This window comes from Epinephelus fuscoguttatus, linkage group LG8 (genome assembly GCF_011397635.1).
Source record: "Epinephelus fuscoguttatus linkage group LG8, E.fuscoguttatus.final_Chr_v1".
Taxonomy (NCBI): domain Eukaryota; kingdom Metazoa; phylum Chordata; class Actinopteri; order Perciformes; family Serranidae; genus Epinephelus; species Epinephelus fuscoguttatus.
Genome location: NC_064759.1, coordinates 2,306,238 through 2,324,453, shown reverse-complemented (window position 1 = coordinate 2,324,453; position 18,216 = coordinate 2,306,238). Strand labels below are relative to the sequence as shown.

Below are 18,216 nucleotides of genomic sequence, written 5' to 3'. Positions count from 1 at the left end.
TGTTAACAGTTTCAGTGTCCAAGAAAACAAAGATTTAACATTAACTTACACAGCTGTAGGTTAGTGAAGTAAAGTGTGCTGTTAGTACTTTTATGTCATGTACGTTATAGAGCAATAATGTATAATAAACTATAATAAACTGTGCGTGTAACGTTAAGTCCAAATGTATTGTGTTAGTGCGGTGGAGACGTTAACAGCTTCAGTGTCCAAGAAAATGGAGGAAATACTAATGTTAAATTTAAGCTAACCGTCACAGTGTCACCTCTGTAACAAGACAAAGACACATTAAATGTTCAGGACAGACAGAAGCAGCGGAGGACAGAGGACAACAGGACAACAGGGAGACACTGTTTTACTCACATATTTAAAGTCCTCTGAGCAGCTGAACAGGTACAGTCTCCACCTGTTACTGTGACGCCATTTTGTTTGTTTAAGGAACGTTTCCCGCCAATGCTTCACTTCTTCATGAAATAAAACAGGGCTGGAGAACACCACACACCACCATGTTTTTATACGTTATTTCTTTAACAGCATAGTGACAACACAATGTTGGCGCTTTCACAAAATATTTAAACTAACATTTTTGATAAATAATCATCAGTAATAGAATAGTAATAGAAGTCTGGTTAGGGGCTGTTCGTTACTTATGGGGGGAGGGAGTGGTGCAAAAAGAGGGAGACATGTCAAATAATCTGGGACAGAACATACACTGGGACAGGACTTATGTTATTTATTATAGTTGAGGAAAGGGGCATACAGATTTATATGGTTGCATTTTGTTTTTATTTTACTGCAAAATTTCCAACAGTTCCTGGACACATCATGTGCAATTAATGTTTCTATCAGAAAAAGAACCCACATAACCAAATCTGGGCTTAAACGAGTCATTTATCATCTGAATCACTGTATTCTACGTCTCATTTAAAGTTTGGCCAAAAATAAACCGTCTGCACCAAATCAAAGAGTCAAAGAATAGGTTTTAAAAATCTGATAACTACTTTATAGTTGAGGAAGGGTCCACCAGTCACTCAGGGAGGCTCAAGGAAAAATATTTGTAGCTTCGGGGCGGGTAAATAAAAAAATAAATAAATTAAAATATGAGGCCACGCCCAAGCTACCCCCTCCGGATAGATAAAGAACAGCATGGTTAATTTGGAAAATTACATCACCGTACTGTAACGCAGCCTTTAAAACCAGGAAAAAACATTAACTATATTACAATATCCCAAATCTATAACCTTATCTAGTCTCAGATCACAATATTGATATAATATCAATACATTATCCCACATTAACCTGAAGAAACTCATTTCAAATTAACCAGTAACATTTTGGCTATTTTCTGACACTATGATTCAGTTATGATAATTTTGTTCCTTCAGCAGAATATTACAATATTACAATATTAAATATTATATTAAATTATAGGGCAGATTTTCTCCTGTTGACGACAAACACAAATGGAAAACTGGTTTTAAAACAAGAACTCAGATCACATGTACATTTAAGAAAACTGATTTTAATTATTTTTGTGATGAATTTCACCGACAGCCTGTAAATCCCTGAAATATGAACTTAAAATCTGCAAAAGACCTGCTATGATGTGTAAGATTGTACAACTGAATAGTTTGAGTGTACTAATACTTGAAGACCATTTATATTCATTTATTTTCATTTCAAATTTCTTCACCTTATTTTCTTATTTGTTATTGTTTATTTTAGACACAAACCCAGAAACACCACCCAAATAATAAAAAATATAACAATAATAATATAAAGTCTTTAAAGATATGATGAACAACAACTCTGCAGACGGAACATCATGGTGCCAAAATTAAACTGTTTCCCTCTCAGAAAATAAAACTCAAGTAATTTTTTGTTCATTCGTTTATTTTTGTTGGTTTCAGAGTTTTCACATTTAAATGTCTATAAATTTATAAATCATGGAATCAGCCACTTAAATACCATCATATGTAAGTTTTTAATCAGACAACATAAATTAACCCGGGTTGGTAAAGTTGGTAAAGTGTCAGTCAGAGACACGTTTCTGTTTCAGGTGTGTTTTATTAAAAATAAAGATTCAAAGAACATGAAAATAAAAGTGACGTTTACAGAGACAACCTCCTCTTATCCAGAGCTGTCCCTCCAGAGGCCTGTAGGGTGGCGGGGTCAGAGGTCAGAGGTCAGAGGTCTCCAGGCTCCTCAGCCACAGCTCCAGGGCAAACTTGGTCCCAGTGCTGACCCGCTCCACATCCGGGCCGCTGGCGGGCGCCCGGCTGACGAACACCTCCAGAGGAAGAGTGGAGTCAGTCAGAGCTCCCTCTGTGGAGACCTGCGACACACTGGAGGCACAACAGGAGGTCAAAGGTCACAGCAGTAGGTCAAAGAATCAATGTGGTTTGTTTAGTAGTTCAGTACTTTAGTAGTCTACTTCTAATTTAGAGTAGATTTCAAAATACAAATATGTATCATCTATCACGATATGGCCTGAATACACTCACCGACCACTTTATTAGGTACACCTGTTCAACAGTTCATTAACACAAATATCTGATCAGCCAATCAGGTGGCAGCAGCTCATTAACATTTAGTCATGTAGACATGGTGAAGACGAGCTGCTGAAGTTCAAACGGAGCATCAGAATGATGAAGAAAGGTGATTGAAGTGACTTTGAACGTGGCATGGTTGTTGGTGCCAGACGGGCTGGTCTGAGTATTTACTGGGATTTTCAGCACAACCATCTCTAGGGTTTACAGAGGATGGTCCCAAAAAGAGAAAATATCCAGTGAGCCAAAATGCCTTGTTGATGCCAGAGGTCAGAGGAGAATGGCCAGACTGGTTCAAGATGATAGAAAGGCAACAGGAAGTCAAATAAGCACTGGTTCCAACCAAGGTGTGCAGAAGAGCATCTCTGAAGCAACAACACCTTGTCCAACCTTGAAGCAGATGGGCTACAGCAGCAGAAGACCACACCAGGTGCCACTCCTGTCAGCTAACAACAGGAAACTGAGGCTACAATTCACACGGGTTTTCTCACCAAAACTGGACAATAGAAGATTGGAAAAACCACATTCAGATGGAAGCATGGATCCATCCTGCCTTGTATCAACGCTTCAGGCTGCTGCTGCTGGTGGTGTAATGGTGTGGGGGAGATTTTCTTAGTACCAACTGAGCATGGTTTAAACACCACAGCCTACCTGAGTATTGTTGCTGAGCGTGTCCATCCCTTTATGACCACAGTGTACCCATCTTCTGATGGCTACTTCCAGCAGGATAACGCACCATGTCACAAAGCTCACATCATCTCAAACATGACAATGAGTTCACTGTACTCCAATGGCCTCCACAGTCACCAGATCTCAGTCCAATAGAGCACCTTTGGGATGTGCTGGAACGAGAGATTCTCGTCATGGATCAACTGTGTGATGTCATCATGTCAATATGGACCAACATCTCTGAGGAATGTTTCCAGCTCCTTGTTGAATCTGTGACATCAAGAATTAAAAAGGGGTCCCACCTGGTACTAGTAAGGTGTCCCTAATAAAGTGGCCGGTAAGTGTATATTGCAACATTATTTAGAGGCCAGCCCTGGTCTCACACCATTCTCATCAAACACAAATAAATATAACATTTATCTTCAGGTTATTCAAATATAGAATCAAAAGAGTGACAAAATAAACAGAATTTAGAGGCCAAATTAAACGTAACCTTTGTCCTGTCAGGCTGCAAAATAAGAGCATCGATATTTAGTCTTTTTTCCTTTAACAAGTTGCAGCTAAATAATGATACTGGCCAACATAAACACAGAATCTGGTTTGACACCAGGTCTACATCTGGACAAAAGGCTGACCTGGAGGACAAGAAGATCAACAGAGAACAATTTGAGCTAACATGAGACCTGATTATATCAAAAAACAAATATATATTCTCTGTTTCAGTTTTATTTTCTGTGCAGGACGGAGCTCCAGATTTTAATTCACATCTACAGCTGTGATACCTGATGCTGCTCTGCAGGTCATGCAGTTGAAGCTCTGTCTCCTCTCCATCCACAGCGGACACGACAGCTCTGGCCAGCCGGCTGTCGGCCCACACACAGGCACTGACCTCAGCAGGAGACGGTCTCAGAAAGGTCTGCAGGGTGGAGACAACCAGAGGTGGAGACACAGCATGAAGCCCAACAATACTGACACAGACAGCTGGAGACACTGAAGCTGCAGAGTCAGGACGCACCTGTAGCTGCAGGTGAGACAGGGAGGACTGCAGCAGCATGTAGATGACGATGTGATGTCTCTGAGGAAGTCCTCTGGACAGCATGGGAGGATACACTGACTGACAGACAGACAGACAGACAGACAGACAAGACACAGAGAGGGTTGACTGCGCTGGCTCTGATAACTCTCCTCCTCTTGTTCTCTGTCTTCTCCAGATGTTTCAGATCCAGGACATGATTAGCCTAGCTTAGCACAGAAGACTGACAGCAGAGTACGTCCCCCACCTCTGATCTAGTGTTGCTTCATGTCTTTGTGTCAACTTCCTGTCTGTCAGTGTGTCTGTCTCACCTCCCAGAGTCCCAGTATTTTTGGAGAAAATCCCTCTGGTTCCAGTTTGAGTCCAGTTTCCTCCTTTAACTCCCTGAGGCCTGCGTCCAGCAGCTACACACACAATAACAGGGTTTACTCTGGAGCTAACGACAGTTTGTATTCAGTGAAGAAGAAGAAACACTGAGCAGAGGTCACATCAACTCATGTTCAAGAAGAAAAACATATTTACACTCTCATCCGGCTCCACATGACCACCTGGAAGGAAACACAGTCATGAAACATGAGCATTAAAAACACAGAAGAGGCAGCGATATCCTGACTTTTATCCATTAAAAAAATTGAATTTCCCATCATGCACCTGCCACTTTAACACACGTCAGTGAGTGTCAGACCTGGAGGAACCCAGACGTTGGGAAATATACGAAGCTCATTCGCCCGACGTGTCAGCAACACTCTCTGATTGGCTGTCTGAAGGATGATGGCCACACCCACGTCTACTCCACGCTGCTGAACGTCCAATGGGATCGCAGCTGCCTCTGTGACTGACAGGTGTTTGATGGGACAGAAGGCGGGCCTCTAGGAGAGAAGAGGGCAGGTGGGTGGTTTCAGAGATGGAGGGGTAAATATTAAAGATGGAAGGGTAAATACACTTCTCATAAAACTGAAGGGAACACTTAATGGTCACAGTGTAACAGGAAGTCAGTTAAACTTCAGGGATCAATCAAGTGATTGTGAATCAGTTTCAGCTGCTTTGGTGCAAATCAGAGTGACAACAGGTGCAATGGAGAGGCAAAAGAAAGACAACCCCTAAAAAGGGAATGGTTTTACATGTGGTGTCCACAGACAGTTGCTCTCTCCTTATCCTTCCTGACCGATTCTTCTCTAGTTTGGTCTTCTGCTAGTGTCCTTGGCACTACTGGTAGCATGAGGCCGTACCTGCAGCCCAGTCAGGTTGCACAGGTTCTCCTCCAGGATGGCACAAGAAGGTTTGCTGTGTCTCCCAGCACAGTCTCAAGAGCATGAAGGAGACACCAGGAGACCGGCCGTTACACCAGGAGAGCTGCACAGGGCCGTAGAAGGGCATCAACCCAGCAGCAGGACCGCTATCTGCTCCTTTGTGTGAGGAGGAACAGGAGGAGCACTGCCAGAGCCCTACAACATGGCCTCCAGCAGGCTACTGGTGTGCATGTTTCTGACCACACTGTCAGAAACAGACTCCATGAGGGTGGCATGAGGGCCCCACGTCCTCTAGTGGAACCTGTGCTCACAGCCCAGCACCGTGCAGCTCCATCATTCACCAGAGAACACCAGAACTGGCAGGTCCACCATCGGTGCTCTGTTCTCTTCACAGATGAGAGCAGGTTCACACTGAGCACATGTGACAGGCCTGAAAGAGTCTGGAGACGCCGTGGTGAACGTTATGCTGCCTGTGACATCATCCAGCATGACCGGTTTGGTGGTGGGTCAGTGATGGTCTGGAAAGGCAGATCCTTGGGGGGGTCACACAGACCTCCATGTCATAGCCAACAGTACCCTGACTGCTGTTAGGTACCAGGATGAAGTCCCCAGAGCGACCTAAATCCAACAGAGCACCTACGGGACGTGACGTATCGGTGCATCAAAGGCCGCCAAGTACCACCACAGACTATCCAGGAGCTCACTGATGCCATGATCCAGGTCTGGGAGGAGATCCCCAGGACACTGAATCCACCGAATAATCAGGAGCATGCTCAGACGTTGTTTGAATCCAGCCCTCAGTGTGTTGATGATTTTGGTTTCCACTGACCATTGTTACTTCATTTTGTTCTCAACAAATTATACACTGTACATCAGTAAAGATTTTACACTTCAATAATTCGTTCATCAATGTCTGATGTGTGATTTAAGTGTTCCCTTCATTTTTTTAGCAGTGTAGTTTGTGTGTCTGACCTTCAGAGATATCCCTCGTCCTTTGTCTCCTCTGTAGAGAATAAACTGGTTTTTCTCCAGTGAGCAGTCCACCTCCACCTCATCTTCACCACCGTCACTGAAGTGACCCGTTATACTCTGACAACAGGAGAAATATAGATCTGTAACTCTCTGACATCATGTTAACATGACAGTATCACATGTTCTGTGTGTTGCCAGCTGGTTAAAGGAACAATCCAACATTTTAGGTTAAATGAAAGACGTGTGTCTGCACTGACCTGAACAAAGTGAGCTCGTTGTGGAGCCGCTCGGTCTTTACAAACATGCACCAGGATTCTCCTCATTTTATCCATGCTGCCACCTCACCTGGCCTCACCTGGATGGGAAGAACAACAACCAGGAGTTCAGTTTCATCTGGTAATAAAATAATAATAATTAAAGACACAATCAAAACTGTAAAGTGATGTGGACTGTCATACAAACCTCCAGTCAACTGTAAACTGTATATTATTTCATTATTAACGCCCTGTCATGTATTATTAAGTCCACACAGCGTGTTGTTTGACGTTATGTTCCTTTAACGGTAGTTGTCAGTTGGAGTTAACGGCTCGCGGACACGTCAGTTACCGTTTGAAGATGGTGAGTTGTACCGGCCAGCTGTGCAGTGTTAGGCCGTCACAACACTACGGAGGATTCTGGGTAAAATCCTTCAGCGAAGTGAGGTCTGATGCACACTTTCGGCAGGGGTGCATTAAAGGCGCAGGTTTGCACCCCTTGATAACAACAGAAGACAAGTGGGACACCCACTTGCGCCCCTTAGCGGGAGCGCGTAATTAAGGGGCACAAGGGCACAAGTGCGGGTATTTGGACAGGGCCAAAGTAGGAATAACAGATTAATGTTTTTATATGATATAAAGGAAGTACGGTACATCACTGACACATTCTCAGCCCTGATGACTAAATACATATTTCACAGTTTATTTTCTAATGTGGAGTGAGAACGGAGTCAGACGGACCTGTCAGTCTACGTGTCATTCTCTTCTGATAATTCTGATTTAACACTTTTTCACTATGTCTGGTGAAACTCTTGTCGTTTTATTTCTCATATCAATGGTAACCATGGCAACAGGAACAATCCCTTTTTGTTGTGGTCACATGTTCAACACACAGTTGCTGAAAATGTAGCTCAGACTGGTTGTTAGTCGTTACAGACATGGACAGTGCAACAGGTGCCAGAGCTCCACAAAGACATTTTAGAAAATGCTGAGTTAACGTTAGTTAAATATTTGTTAAGAAATAAATCAGTATTTGCTAAACTGAAGGCAAATTACTTTAGAAAAGAGTAGCCACTGGGACTAAACACAGAGTCTATGGGACGAACTAGCTTACTGCTACTTCCTCTATCTCACAGGAAGTAACGCACATAATCATTTCTACAGTTGTGCCCTCAGGAATAAAGTGGATAGGTGCAATAATAACTGGATTTATATTTTATCATCACTGTTTATCATTTCTTTATCTTATTGCTATTATCACTTGAATCATTGTGTTTATCTTCTTTCTTTAGTTTCTGCTTTTCCCTGTGTGAGCTGTCAGAGCACTCTGACTATCTGTGACAGGCTAATATCAGCCAATATTATCGTCAATGGATATATCGGTCGGGCTCTAAAATTATCCTGAGTTGAAGAACAGAAAACAGATGTTTTTAGGATGAGAATAAATTATTATAAGCTAACAACCTGATGATTAATATTACATCTTAAGTGCAAAGTGTTTATGATACTATTTACTGATTTAATGACAGTTCATTGGTTAAATTCATCAGTAGTTCATTATTCAGTCACTCGGTGTGTTTACATGAATCATACAGGAGCAGTTAACGTGTAGAGACTGACGTTAACTAACTAACTAACTAACTAACTAACTAATATAAGTTTTCTCAGTCAACAGACCGTCACCAAACCTCAGCAGCTAACTAACTGTAACGTTAGCTAACATTAACCCGTGTTAAAGCTTCATTCAGCGGGAATAAAAAGCTCCGGACACAACAACACTCTGTATTTAACCTCCACAGATTTCACTGAGCATGTTTCCATTTATATAATTTAGATTAACAGCGTCACAAACTGAGCACAAAGAGTAGAAACCTACTGACACACAGGAAGCAGCAGCTAGCGTCCGTTAGCTCATCTCTGCTGGGTTCTACATCCGGCTACAGATTTCAAAATAAAAGCCAGCAGCTCTCAGGGACAATCCTGTTTGTTTTTCTTTTGTTGTTTGTTTTGTTTTGTAATAATTGAATTAATTTATTAAGATGCACATTTGCTGGTTCATCCTCTCAAATATAATCCAGGGTGCTGGGAATATGTGGTGTCACTTTATTATTATTTATTTATTACTTCCTGACATTTCTAAACTCTATTCACCAATAACTGGGAAAATAACCTTTAACTGCAGCATTAGACTGAATACTCCATAAACAGATGATATGATGCTGTCAGTGAGCTCTTGGCCTTCTCTAAGATAATCCAACAACTGCTGATTAAACAGCATCATCATCACTACACAGGTGTGTCTCTGGATGGTCACAATAAAAGCTCACTCTAAAGTTTTTAGGGAGCGTGTTGTTGGCGGCTGACTGCAGGAGCATCCACCAGAGCTGTTTCCTGTCAACTGAGTGTTCATTTCATGACTATAAGGCGTCTCCAGTGCCGTGTCTGTAAAGCTGTGAGACAGGTGCTGTCAGAGGCCCCTGAACAGAGCCTCCACATGTAAATAGTTTTCTTTGGCTGAACTATAAAAACAGCAGTTTGAGTCAATAAAGATATTCAGTTTAACCATTAACTGAAGATTCTGACAAACAAAAGACGATCACAATTGTTGATTTTCTGTTGATCAATAAAATAAACTTTAAGTGAGAACAAACAAAGCTGAAAAACAAATCTTCAATTTATTGAATAAATCATTGTAAACAGAGAGAAAAGCTTAAGGAACAAAAACAGAAGCCTCTCACAGTGCAAACGTCATCTTCAAACTCAGTGGCTCTAGTTTTGGGAAGTATTCACATATTTTCATCAGATAACAATAAAACTGTCAACACATGATTTTTATTCAGTTTGTTGGGATAAAAAATGTTTTAGTGTGGTTTGGTTATTTAGTAAAGTGCTCACAGTTTGGGATCCGTACCTTTCAGATGTAAACACAACATTAAAGTGTACACAAGTCCCTTTATACGTTTGTTTTTGTTGGTCAAAATGTGTTTGATCAATGTTGTGCGTTAAAGACATCTCCCCAGTACCGCAGCTAATGCTTTAGTGATGAGACATAATGATAGTGGTGACTTTACCAGCCTGACTGTAGCTTTATTTTGATTTATTTTCACCTGATGTAATAAAAATGAATGTATGACAGATACATGCATAGTGACATGTAGGTTATTTTCAACTCTTGTAAATTCACACACCTTCTGAGCAGCTACTGAACAGCAGCTGTAAATACGCCCCGTTGAGATACTGGCTCAAAGTCACCAAACTCCCTTTAAAAATGTGCCCATTTAATTTTTCCTATCTCTGGACAAACACCAGATCACCTGTAAAAATCTTTCAGCAAGTCAGTTTTTACTTTTAGTGTCTTCTGCTGAATTCGGCATCAAAATATCACAAATTAAGTTTCAGTTATTTGAACAAACGTCATACCTCAGTTTGTTGAGGGCTGACTCTGCGTGAGTTACAACTCCTGACATAAACACAAAGTAGAGTCTGTGCCATCTGCTCCACATTTAAACACAGTCAAAACATTAGGATATTAACCCTTAGATGTCCCAGAATTCAGCATAACATAGTGAATATTGTGACCCCTGTCAAAGTGACACAGCAGCAAAAAAAACAATGAAGAGCAGAAAAGAGAGAAACAGCTGATTATCGATTACAGCGACAGCAGAGTCACAGTATGATGGGACTCTGTCGGAGGGTTACTGTAGCAGTATTAGTGGTATTCAGAGGTTTTGTCCTCCTCTCTCAGGGTGAGTTTGGAGGAGATGTAGATATGTCCTCTCCACTGCCCAACAAGGCGTCGTCGCTGCCGAGCCCTGACGCTGCACCGGACAGCAGAGCCCTGTCGTCCTCGACCTCCACCTGGAGGTCAAACAAAAACTCATCATCATCATCATCATCATCATCAGATGTTAAACTGCTCAGTGGTGGTCGCTCCCATTCAGTGAGAGACAGATTAAAAACATCCATTCATACATTTTCCGTAACCTCTCATCCTGTTGGGGCTCGTCAGAGAGGGTGCAGTGCAGTCCCCCCAAAAAGATTCATGAAATCCTTCTCATGTCTTCTCATTTTTAAGACTTTTGAAAGCTTGATTTAAGACATTTTAATTCTAAGGAAGTCTTATTTTCAGATCAATGATTCACTTCCTTTTAAGAGTTTTTAAGGATCAGAGGGAACCCTGAGCTGAGAGAGAAGAAATGTTAACATCCGCCATGTTTTTTCACAACGTGCACATTTCTGCAGTAAAATGAAGGAAAATCAGCGGCTGTCCGGAAAGTCGAAACAACACATGTAAAGTCGCTGTACACTAAAATGTCTCACCATGAATGGGACATAGTGGTCGCGGCGCATGAGGGCTCTGGTGGAGAAAACACAGGTGGTGATGGTGACACAAACCTGGAGGACGAGCAGCACCAGGAGGAGGCCGAGAGGCCCGAACACACTTATCTGAAACATCCAGAAACAAACACAGACTCAGAAACACGTCATCATGTTTTTATTTCATTGTTACATGAGTCGATGCGACGTCACTCAGAGAAACAAGGGAACCTTTAAACAGCGCAGTTTGTGTTTCATCTGAAATCTGTACCGAACAAACATTTAAACTTGTTTTTGCTCTCATTTTTTCACAGGCTTAAATTGAAGATCTAAAACTTTTTCTACACTTCACTTCTGTTAATCTAAAATGTGTTTTTCAGCCCTGTGGAGAAACTAATAATAATAATAATAATAATAATACTGATGTTAAAACATGGAGCTGAGGTCACAGTGATACACTTACATCCACCATGTCCAGTTTATTGATGCAGTCATGCAGTTGTTGATCTGTGGGCATGAAGCCTTCGCGGGTGACTGAAAGACACAAGGCTTCAGAGACGGAGCGAGAAGCCAGCAGCCAGCAGACGTAGGCCACGCCCAGCAGGCCGAGCAGGACGCTGATCCCGTTCCACACCAGACACACCCAGACCTGAACCCAGAGCACACACACAATCTTTCTAATCCTTCTTGAATCTTACAACATTTGATTCAATTCAATTTCATTTATAAAGCCAAATATCATAAATCACAGTTTGCCACAGTTTGAAGAGTCATAAAATTGTGTCGTGACCTGACCATGATACTCGACATGTTGGTCCACACCAATCATCCCGGGCGTCTTTCACAACATGTGTGATGTCATCGGGTTATTTTTGTCCTATATCTATTACTTTTACTATTATTTCAGTCACTGTGTCTGTTCATGTTCCAGCTGAACTGTTACTGTAGTAACAGTCACTGAATCCTCCACAGGAAGTTCCTGCAAAAGTTTCACAATAAAAGCCTTTTAGAAAATGAAAATTTAGAAAATCTTAATTTGAAACAGATACAGGAAGCATTGAGTTTGAAATGACGGCGTGATGACTTGAATTTAACGGGATTCAAACTAAAAATAAAAAAAATAATAAATAATAAAAATAATAAATGAGGCTGTGTGTTTGAGATGCAGCTGGTAGCCTCTGCAGCTGTGCTGAGTAAAGGCCCAGACACTATCTGTGAGTTTGATTCCTTTATATCCTCCATTATGAAGAAAGAACATTCTTTGCTAGCTTGATGCTAATGGCAGTACTCAGCGGGTTGATAAAGTGCCTCTGCTGTTTCCTTTTTACTCTGTGTGCTAACGTCCCTACAGGAAATATCTAAAAGGCTGCGCTGTTGTTGTCCTACAGTTTCCACGGCAGCAGATCGCTCTGTGTTCTTACTGGTCAAAGTGACGGCTGTGACGGGAGAAGTCATGGAAGACAACGAGAGAATCAAGCACGCTAGACTTTCTGTAGGGACATTGTGAGGCGTCCCAGACGTGGCATCGGTTGTCGTCTACTGTGACACACTACAGGAGATAAGACAATAGATGATCTCATACAACACTCATTGTCGTTCATGATCAAAGCCAACAATGTACGACGCCACGTCGGGCTGATTTCATGTAGTGTGTACCCGGCATTCGACATATTTGAGATGTGCTTCTGGAAGTTAAGATCAGCGTCTAAAATCACACCCATGTTTTTGACATGCTGACATGGTTTTACAGGCAGGAGAGTTAACACAGATTACATTTCATTCCTCAAAGTCTTTGGTCCAACTGACAGAATCTCTGTTTTGTTATGATCAAGCTGAAAAAAATTCTTCACCATTCAAGTCCAAATTAAACAACAAAGGACCTAGAACTGACCCCTGAGGGACTCCACATGGAACCAACCTCATCAGATTTACAATTACTGACAGACACAGAGAACGATCTTCCTGAGAGTAATGAAGGAAACCACTTTAGAACAGTGACTTAAAGGCCGACACAGTGTTAAAAGCACTGAAGAGGAATAACACGGTCCACAGTGTCGAGTGCTGCACCGAGGTCGAGGAGTACCAGAACAAAAACATTGTGACTGTCAGTGCAAGATCATTAACAACTCTGACCAGGGATGACCAACTCTGAGGAGGATCCAGGACGGATGGTCCTTTAAACTTTCACTCCTCTCAGCAGACTTTCAGACTGCACATCATTTTAATTCAAACAGGTTCATCATCTTATCTGTGACGAGATGACGAGTAAAAACTCACCAGTCGGGCTGAAGTCCGTTTCCCCGCAGCCATGGACAGAGAGCCGGAGACCATGAACTGAACGACAGCCGAGAGAAAAGTTTAATTATATTTTCAGACCAGGTTCTGACAGTTACTGATCAGTGATCGAAGGGAGAGTAAAGTCTGCGTACAGTGACAGCGAGGCAGAACGGAGCGTGGAGCATCAGGAACGGTGAGAAGATGGCAGTCAGACTGAAGAGGATACACAGCAGGCCGATGAAGATCTGAACTACCTGAAAACACACACAGTTCTCTGTTAACACACAAACACACACACACACTGTCACTGTGGTGGATGAAGACCTCAGATCAGCTTTAGTGTAAGTAAAAATACTCAGTGTCCTGAGTTCAGAATTCTGACAGACAGGTCTCTCTGACAGACAGGTCTCTCTGACAGAAAGCCCCGAAGGCTAACTTTATCCCATGCGCTGTTTCCTGTGTGTTAGTGAGTCAGTTTAAAGACAACTTTACTGTTGTGTGTCTCTGCTGCAGCGCCACCTGCTGACTAACTCAGATAACTAACTTCCTGTTGTTGTAACCAGCATGCACCTGTCTCTGTAACCCCACCCGTCTACCCCCCACCCCCCACCTCCATCTGACGTCACTACAGAGAGAAGACAGAGGAACAAACTGTGAACTGCTTTGGATCAGTTCATGTCGGTGTCTCACCCCGAGGCCGTTCGGCTGTCCCCGCAGGAAGATGGCTGTCATGTCGTCCACCTTGGCTGGGCGGGCAGTGGGTGTGTTTTTTTTTACTGGGGGCGGGGCCTGTACTGTGGCACTGGCTGGGGCGGTGGCTGGGGTGGTGGCGGCGGAGGCGGGAGGAGAACTCTGGAGAGCGATGCCGCCTTCATCCTGAGGGATGACCTGAGTGACGATCACCACTCCACCGACCTTGGTGATGGACGTGGACGTCATGGTAGAGGTCAGAGGTCACAAGAGGTCAGAGGGCGCAGACTGTGTCCAGAAGTACAGAGAGAGAAGAGAGAGATCAACTACAAGTCCCAGGGTGCACTGCTGTGAGAGCTGTCCAATCAGAGAGCTTCAGACTCTGATGGAGAGGTCGATCAGTAGAAACAAAAACGAGAGACATTTTATTTCTGTGGGTCACTTTTAGATTTCAGATCAGTTCAGGTTTGTCACAGAAAGAACAATAAACAAAGAACAGTTGCATCAAGCAAAGACACTGGAGTCACCGCCCTGTGGTTGTATGACTGGAGTTATGGCCCAAAACAAATTTTGTGAGGTCACAGTGACCTTTGACCTTCAACCACAAAACTCTAGTCAGTTTATTCTTCAGTCCAAGTGGACGTTTGTGTCAAATTTAATGAAATTCTCTTTAGGTGTTCTTGAGATGTTCACGAGAATGAGACAGATCCAAGGTCACACTGACCTTGACATTTAACCACTGTTAGCCAATCAGGTCATTGTTGAGTGAATGTTTGTACCAAATATGAAGACATTCTTGATATTGCTTTCTTAAGAATGAGATGGATTCAATGTCACAGCGACCTTGACCTCTGACCTTTGACCACCAAAAAGCTAATCAGTTCATCCTCAAGTCCAAGTCAACCTGTGAAATTCCCTCAAGGAGTCCTTGAGATATCGCGATTATGAGAATAAGACAGATGAGGTCACAGTGACCTTTGACCTTTGACAACCAAAACCTTATCAGTTCATCTTGAGTCCAGGTCGACGTTTGTGCCAAATTTGAATACATTCCCTTAACAAAACATACAGAGCACACAGACATGGCTCCAGGTCCCCTCTCGTTTAATTCTTCACTGCTCTCCTGCTCTTGTCTCAAAATTACGCACCTGGCTGGAAAGGGGGCGGGGCTATGCACGTTTGTATCTCGACAACGATTGGTTATCTGGCTTTCTGATGTAGAGACAGGATTAATTTCTTACTGGGTTGTATTGCAGAATTGCAGTACTGAACCACTTCACTTTTGTCACAGCTTTTGATTTACAACCCAGAGTTTAAAACAGACACAATCTAAAGTCATTTTCACCACGTGGCACCTTTAAAGGTTCTGTATAGAGATGCACAATAATATTGACACGTCATCAGTATCGGCTGATATCAGCTTTAAAATGAACGATCAGAAACAGCCAACGTGCAATGACTGAATATCACAGACACTGAACAGTATTTCATGTCTCCTCTGCTGGTGGGCCGTCATGATGAGAGCATGTATGTATAATATGATGTTAATTCACTACAGAAGAGACTTGATCACTAAAATTAGGTGGAGGAAAAGTGCATATATAGGTATTGGTTATCGGTTACATATCAGCATATCGGCAAGAATCTAATATGGTGCATCACTAATTTTATGGTATAAAACTTGAGTAAATGAAGTGCTGACATGTTTGACCGCTGCACATCACACTGTATCAGTATTGAACTGATGGACCATCAGCTCTGCAGGGTCTCTGTTACAAGAAGAAACTTGATGCAGTGAAACATGCTGTCATCAAAATTCACCCACAAAAATCAACACATGACGTCATTCTCTTGTTTTTTGACCCTGTGAACAAACAAACCCACTGCACAGTGTTTCTGTATTTAACCGCACAGATATTACAGATGACATTTAAATCAAACAGCTACAGCTGAAATACAGTTTACAGTTTTCACATCATGTCAAATCAAACTGAGCCGCCCTGCTTTAACACCCACGTAAATACTCCATTAGGAAGCTGCTGCTGGGATTAAAATCCTTCCACTGATTTAAATATTCTCACTAGATTATAATACATGCGCCGAATTTATCCAGAGAGCCTCTGGATTCATGTGAGCTCTTAAAACTTTCTCCAGCAGGTTTCCACTTCTCCTGGTGAGCTCAGATATGTTAAATTCACTAAATCTTAAATGGAGTCTGGTGTGGAGATCTCCACTCCACAAACAGGAAGTGCTAATTCTCAGGAATGATTGTTGTTTTTTTTTTACTTTAATGTTGAATGTTGTTGTGTCTTTAACATCACACAGCTGTTTTAAAGGAGACTTTACATCTGCATTTATTCTGATATTAAAATAACAGCAGGACAAACAGGCCGCTGCAGCGAGCCGTGACTGTTCGCTAACATTAACGATGAATCAGGAAATGTTTGTGACGCATCAGATCAAATTATTCTCACGGCCGAAAGTAAATCTATAACCTTAAATATCTTTAAATGTGACTGTCTGATTAAATTAAAGCGGTTTACCTGCAGGTGAGTTCGTAGTTTTCAGGCGGAGATGTTTTTCTGAAATGAACTTGAATCAACTTTTCTGACCAGGCTGATATGATGCTGCCTTCAGGGGCTCAGCGTAAACTCGGAAATCTGACAAACCTGCCAAACAAGTTACTTTCGAGCGGAAAACAGCAGCAACAACAAAATGATATCACAGGAAACAAACAAAAAGATTACTTTTATTTTGTCTACATCAAACAACACAATTACTAGATTGACTGTTTATCATTTGAGCAATAAAAACAAATAATATTAACAGAAAAAATACACTTTATCTACACAGAAAAGACACATAATTTATATAGTCAGAATCAAAAATAAAAATTGTGATGTGTTACAGCCACTCTGATGTCAGGCAGAGAGAATTATACAACTAATAGAACTATAGAAACAAGAAGTCTGTAAAAAAAAAAAAAAAAAAAAAAAAGCATTATTCTTCCATTTTCACTCCACTATGTAAAATATTTAATAATTTAAAATATGTGTAATATGCTGGGTATGTAAATGTGTAAAAAATATATATGTGCCTTATGCTACATTATTATGTATAAAAGTAGCATGTACACACAAACAGCATTATGCTACAATCATGCACAACACAATGTATTTGTAATAAAGATAAGAATACGAATTACACACAATATGTGTGTCAATATTAAATATTGCTGAGAATGACTCAGGACACTGACAGATGTTGCACAGCTGAGTAAGTGCTACTTAAGTGTTACTGTGATTATTGCACCAGTTGTTGTGAAGTTAAGACAGTGTTACAGAGAATTATTGTACCTTTCAGTTCCTGTTGTACAGCTGCAGTATGATATCTGTTAATGTTCTGTTTCTCACCATTAAAACTCATCATTATAATGTTTAATTAATTTTCCCCCAGGTCGTATTTAACAAGGAAACCCTACATAAAATGTGACGTCAATCAAACTGTGATTTAGGTTTGGTCTTCTTGTAAGCCTGCACAGGTTTCTGCCCTCACATTCACTTTTTTATTTTTTATTCCATTTTGTTTTGTATTTATGTTTGTGAAACAAATATAAACAAATAAATAAAATAAACTGTGATTCTGAGCTTCAAACTGCTACTTGAAATTAAAAAAACTGGAAGTGGGACTCCGGGATTGTGATTTCTCCGATTACACCTGAAGGCCTCATATGAACCACCCACCATCATCACTTCCAAGAATCCACCTTCTGTGTTTACTGACACATCTGAAACCAACTGTTCTTTATTTATTTAACCCTTTATGATCTGGATCGACTTCCGGTTGAAAGACAACGAAACAGATGTGATGTTCTGATGCTTCTCTGAACCACTGACACAAACACACTCTCTGCCTTCCTGTTTTCATTTCAGGTTTCTGTAATATGGCCCAATATTTTTGATTATATATGTATTATCTTACATTCTTTATGGACTTCCTGCCAAACTATTCTTACGTGAGTCGGAAGATGATTTATAATAGTCTTATTATACGTTTTTTATTGTTTGTGTGAGGGCTTCATGTTTCCTGCTGCGTTCAGGCGCCTTTCACAAAAATCTTTTAAACTTCAGCAAACATTTATTTACATATGATAAAAAGCAAAAAGCAACTTGGAGAAAAAGGTCACGCAAAAACTGCAAGAAATCAGC

At 41.5% G+C, this 18,216-nt stretch overlaps 2 protein-coding genes across 3 annotated transcripts; both read right to left on the bottom strand.

Moving 5' to 3' along the window:
• Positions 1-1,527: 1,527 nt before the first annotated feature.
• On the bottom strand, positions 1,528-8,656 carry nudt17 (nudix (nucleoside diphosphate linked moiety X)-type motif 17). Of its 2 annotated transcripts, none has more exons than XM_049584729.1 (9): positions 8,601-8,656; positions 6,728-6,825; positions 6,471-6,587; positions 4,934-5,117; positions 4,771-4,796; positions 4,560-4,652; positions 4,231-4,329; positions 3,998-4,131; positions 1,528-2,342 (listed from the first exon to the last, which is right to left on the bottom strand). In XM_049584729.1, the coding sequence occupies exons 2-9, from the start codon at positions 6,800-6,802 to the stop codon at positions 2,177-2,179; spliced, it is 894 nt and encodes a 297-aa protein (XP_049440686.1). In that variant the 5' UTR covers positions 6,803-6,825; positions 8,601-8,656; the 3' UTR covers positions 1,528-2,176. The 2 variants fall into 2 exon arrangements, with proteins under 2 accessions (XP_049440686.1, XP_049440687.1); XM_049584730.1 differs by having other exon boundaries at positions 8,605-8,645.
• Positions 8,657-9,380: 724 nt separating this feature from the next.
• Positions 9,381-16,655, bottom strand: si:dkey-7j14.6 (uncharacterized protein LOC556585 homolog). The gene is made up of 7 exons (XM_049584219.1): positions 16,552-16,655; positions 14,009-14,296; positions 13,471-13,572; positions 13,319-13,375; positions 11,505-11,690; positions 11,045-11,170; positions 9,381-10,582 (listed from the first exon to the last, which is right to left on the bottom strand). Exons 2-7 carry the CDS (start codon positions 14,255-14,257, stop codon positions 10,466-10,468), a joined length of 837 nt encoding a protein of 278 aa, XP_049440176.1. The 5' UTR covers positions 14,258-14,296; positions 16,552-16,655; the 3' UTR covers positions 9,381-10,465.
• Between the last annotated feature and the right edge of the window lie 1,561 nt (positions 16,656-18,216).